The sequence below is a fragment of the Nestor notabilis genome, unplaced genomic scaffold (assembly GCF_000696875.1).
Source record: "Nestor notabilis isolate BGI_N333 unplaced genomic scaffold, ASM69687v1 scaffold8913, whole genome shotgun sequence".
Lineage (NCBI taxonomy): Eukaryota > Metazoa > Chordata > Aves > Psittaciformes > Psittacidae > Nestor > Nestor notabilis.
The window spans coordinates 114,137-119,172 of record NW_009922357.1 but is presented as its reverse complement, the minus strand read 5'-3'; the positions used below and the strand labels follow the sequence as shown (position 1 = coordinate 119,172).

The window sequence follows — 5,036 nt, the reverse complement described above, 5'->3', positions numbered from 1 at the left end:
GCAGGAATGGGTTTTAGGTGGTTGGATTCAAGGCTTCCTGTTAGTAAATACATCTCTGGGACTAGAGGATATCTTTGTGCAGTAGTGTTTATACTGTACCAGATGAAACATTTAAAAGTTGGATTTTAATAAAGCAGCCCCCAAAGTAGCTAATGGACATTCTGGCCCTGGCCACAGTAGTAGCTGCCATAGCTGCCACAGAGACTGTACTGTTTCCTTGCCTGTTCTCTATCTCAATTTGGCAGTTTAAAAAAAGTATTGTATAATAAATACTCCTGGGACTTCCACACTATCGCTGAAAAACCTAAACTGCATTTAGTTTGTTTATAAAAAGTCCTGGGGCCCTGCTCTGCAGAGCAAAGGTCATGGAAACACATGTTTATGGCTTCACAAATGCTCTATACTCCTTGAATGGAGAAGTTTATTTGATTTAATCAGCATCCACAGGGATCCTGTAATTGCATAATAAGTAATTTATTATGGAAGTAAAAGTATTTTTCTAACTGTAGCCTATGTAGCATGGGTTTGTAGCTTTAGACTAATCCACATAGTAAAAAGAGCCTTGCAAAACAGTCTGACTGGAGTAATGGTGTTCTGTGATGAGTGCACATATACGTGGCTGTTTAATCATCAGAAAGTGTTAAAACAACAGGCACATTATCACCATGTTGGATGTAAAAGCTGTTCACTCTTTGCTTGGCTTCAGCAATTTGAAGTGCTCAATATGGGAAACTGGAAAGCCGTCCCAGACAATCCGGTTGGCGGCCAGTGAATAATACAGTGGGGGAATCAAAAGTTTGTCATCTTTTTGACACACTGGAACATGGCTTTTCAGCTACTTCAGGAAAGGAACGTGGCCTTTCAACTACTTGACTTCACCTTGGATACTGAATTACAAACAGATACATTTGTTTACAAAATACCCCAAAACCCCATCAACGCTATAGTTGTTTAGTTGTCATAGTCTTTTCACTGGAATAATCATTGACTGGGTCATGAATGACACTACTGGGAGACAGACAGAATAAGGCTAAGGACTGAGGTATCATCTTTAAAGGCTCTTGCAGATGGGGGAGCGAGAGATGCCGAAGCTAACCCATCTCTTCCAGGCTGATGCAAAGCCATCTCTGAAACCAGGCAGTCCTTGCACAGCCGTATCACTGATAATTCAGGCTGTGCTGAAAAGTTGCAAAATGGTACGTATCTGTTCTGATAAAGCTTCTAGGACTTCAGATTATGGTTGTTGATGATCAGGTTCTCCCATTTGCTAGCTTGTCTTAAACTGAGGAAAGTGGCTGAAGAATCCTGACTCCAAACAGATATTTGTAATTCTGGAAGGAAAACTTTGGCAATCAGTTTGGTATCTGCTGAGGTTCAGAATGCTTAAGTTTTCTTTCCAACAGCCAATGACCTCAGTAACACCACAAGTAGGTTGTTCTGCATTTCCTGTGAGTGTGAGGTCTTTGCAGAACTTGGAATCCTTATTTTCATATCTAACTAAAAATGGAAATATAAGGAAAGTCAGCTTCCTTCGTAAGTCATCAACTTGAAAGCTTTTAGCTATTCTTAAAGTGTGTGAGCTTCAGTCTATGGAAATTTTGGACCATTATCTCCTTCTCATCTGTATCCTGGTCCAGTGAAAGAAATACCCTCTTTCCTAGTGCTTCTCCTTGGCCATGCTGTGTCATGTATCAGTACTAGATTATTAGTATTGAACTCTTAAGACAAAATGTAGCCTAGAAGTCCTTCGGATCAATGAAACTTGAGTGGTTAGTCTCTCCAAGTTATAAAATTATCGTTGTGGTTATTGTGATAGGAAAATCCAAAGACCCATTTTGAGGAGATCAAGGTGTGTGAAATTGGGTGTTTGTCACCTGAGGTGATGGAGGCAGGTAGAGGGAAGAGACAGCAAAGGATATCAAGTTCCATCTTTCACTGGGCTCTTTTTGTGTGCTTTTCTTACTTCTGTGTCCTCCTTCTTATTTTGTTGTTTGAAGGTATTGTGTATTTTCCTCCAATTCATACTTAAAAATATTTTCATTTTTGTTAATTTCTCCCTCAAGAACATTTTCTACTTCTGCATGGATAACATTTCATTATTTTCTTTAGTGATTTTCAGACTTTTATTTCCTGTTACTGCATATGTATAATCCAGTGCTGTCTTAGCAATTTAGACAGAGCTCCAATTCACCTTAAGCTGTAATAAATGTATCAATCCTGTCTTCATGATCAGTGTAGATTTGTATTACTCATAGAGATATGAGTCCTGACAGTCTCCTGTGGAATAACTTATTTATTTTGAGTTTTTTTCCTATACATTTTTGTCAGTAATTCCACATTTTAATGCATATTGTCTTCAGCAAATCGAAAGCACTAGCTGAAGAAATAAGGGTCTCCTTCACACAGACCCATGTGTAGTAGGTGTGCCATTTCATGATCTGTAAACGTCCAGCAGTCTCACTCATTCTCTGTTGTTTGGGTTATGAACACTACTGAAGGTATCACTGTTCACTGATCATGCTAAGCTCAAGGCACAGAGCACTAGAGCCAGTCTAGGAAGAGTAGGGTTGGGCCCGAAAGGACTAGATGAGGAGCTGGTTCATCTAGTAATTACAGCACAAGCAGAAATGATCATAACTTTTGCCCTTTGTGTAGCTTTCTCACTGAAACAGCTGTGGCAGAACTAAGAGCATAATGTATTGTTTAGCCTACTGCCAGCATTGTTTCTGAATATTTAAGTAGCTCCTATTCAGATAGGAGCTCAGATATGAGCAGCAGTGATGAACAGACAGAATGCCTCCTTGTGCTACATGCCTTGAACTGTGATGACTGCATGTTTGGGCTGCCATCTCTTCTCCGTTATTTTGCAGAAGGACCTAACAATTCATGTGTTGAGAGCTGTATGAGTGAATGGTGACAGTGACAAAGCAATTGAAATGCTAATATACTTCATTTATAAGGAGTACAGCTAGTGAAAGAGCTGGATATGTCTAAGAGAAAGGTAGATTTCCCAGATAAGCCATACTCTATTTAATCTGTATTTCATTGTCTGTAAAACAGATACTCTTGAGAATAAGCAGGCTTTTTCTAGCCATTCACAACATTGTTAATGCTTCAAACTGAGAGGAGAAAGTTGGCACCAAGCTTAGAGGTGAAATGAAGAAGTACACAGGGAATTTTGTTCCTTTGGGAATCCACATAACAAAGTGGTACTGAAGAATTTGGTTAAGTAGCCTGAGAGTTCAGCTGTTCCTACTGCAGTCTTATCTGTTGGTGTGGTAATTTTTGCTGCCAAATGTTACCAGTAAATATAAAACTGCTGTTCTGGTAAAAAATACCAATAGTCTCTCTTTCTTACTTTCACATGCAGAGATACTGCTTGGCCAGAACTAATGTTAGCTAATACAGGTTCAGATTAGTGCCAAAGAAGCTATGCTGTATTACACCAAGTGAGAACCTGGCTCAAAACTGTTATTTTTTTTTTTAAATATGCCCCTACATGTCTATGAATGACTAATTTTTCCATAAATTGTATCTTTGGGTGGGCCTCTTGCTAATCCTGCAGATTCTCACAGCGGGTTGATGATTTAGTCTGCATCACTCAATAGCTGTGTATGTCTTCTGGTCTCCAAGATACAATGGAGCCTTGGTGGTGAAGGCCACTGCCAAATCCTAACAAACCACTCAAGTATGAGGGGCCTTTACATGTTTCCTTCTTTTCCTTTTTCCATTGTGTAGTTGTAAGCCACTGGTCTCATTTCTCTTGCTAAATTGTTGCAGACCACTCAAGCTTTCACTACTTCTCTCTTGCTCACTTTTTCTCCTTTTCTTTCACTGTCAGCTAATCTTGCAGTTTCTCATTCTTTACCCAAGTCTCTACTTAGTGTATTTTTTTCTCTCCCAAAGTGCCCTTCAGTCACCAATGACCTATCTATCCATTTATTTCAGTCCTTGCTGCCATGACTCAAATCACTGCTACTTGCTCAAATTTTCAGGTTTGCATTTGAAATCTGAGATAGGGTTTATGGGGAAGGGTTTGAAAAGTGAGGTTTGTTGAGGAACATGAACTTGGAAGGCACTTGTGCTTAGTGTCTGGACCTTATACCTGAAGCGGTTAAGGTAAAGAGGAATTTAGGAGATAATAGATAGCAAGATGAAAAGAATGCTGAGCAAACCAAATTTCATATAAAAATGAATAAACAGCCTGTTGTAGGAGGATTGCAGCCTTTCTCAGAGACACTCCTTAATCTGAAATGGGAGCCATCAATGTACAGCCCTAGCTCTAGTACCTCTTATTTAACTCTCTTGTTATTTGCACATAGTCAAAAATTATAAGAGTTCATTGCTAAATAATATATCCATGCTTTTTAATTCAAATTTATTTCTGTCTTTGTCTCTCTCTTTTGCATTCTCTTTTTCTTTCCCCATCCTCCTTTAGGCTGTAAGAGAAAAGTTAGAGCCAGATGATGCTTTGATGTACGAAGAAGATCTGGATGATGAAGACTGTGGTGAAGCAGAATTTGAGGAAACCATGAAATTAAAAATGCTGCGTAGAATTGCTTTCATAGCATCCAAACTGAGGGAGTTTATTGGCAACATGATAATCACCACTGGAAAAGTTGTTGTTACATTTTTAGGTTGGTGCAATTGAAAAATTTCCTCCAGAGCTCATTAGATTGCGCATTTAACAAATGAGTTTTCAGCACTTTGGCACCTGTGGGAATAACAATGGGAATCTTTAAGGGAAAAGAAATTACTGCTGATTTTATTTAAATTAAATTTTTGGCAAGCATTGGAATATGCTGAGTTGTTTAATTTTTTTTACTAATACTTTGTGGCCTTATTATGCTGCATATGACTTTCACAGCTGCTGTTATAACCAAATGGTGAATGAATGCATATTATAAGTGACTATATATTTATATACTATAATGTGAATTATATATTTCTGACACTTCCTAATGTAAAAAGTAACTGTATTTACATAGCTTAAAAAAAAAAGAAAAAATCGAAAAATAGGTTGACTGAGTAGAGTG

General features: G+C 38.3%; 1 protein-coding gene across 1 annotated transcript in view; it reads left to right on the top strand.

Annotated features, from left to right (window-relative positions):
- PIEZO2 (piezo-type mechanosensitive ion channel component 2) overlaps positions 1 to 5,036 on the top strand; it is a gene marked incomplete at both ends in the record, with an annotated part of 181,966 nt that overhangs the window by 63,439 nt on the left and 113,491 nt on the right. Inside the window, one exon of the mRNA XM_010011576.1 lies at positions 4,439 to 4,637. Within this exon, the coding sequence (XP_010009878.1) occupies positions 4,439 to 4,637 (199 nt within the window). The remainder of the gene's footprint in view (positions 1 to 4,438; positions 4,638 to 5,036) is intronic.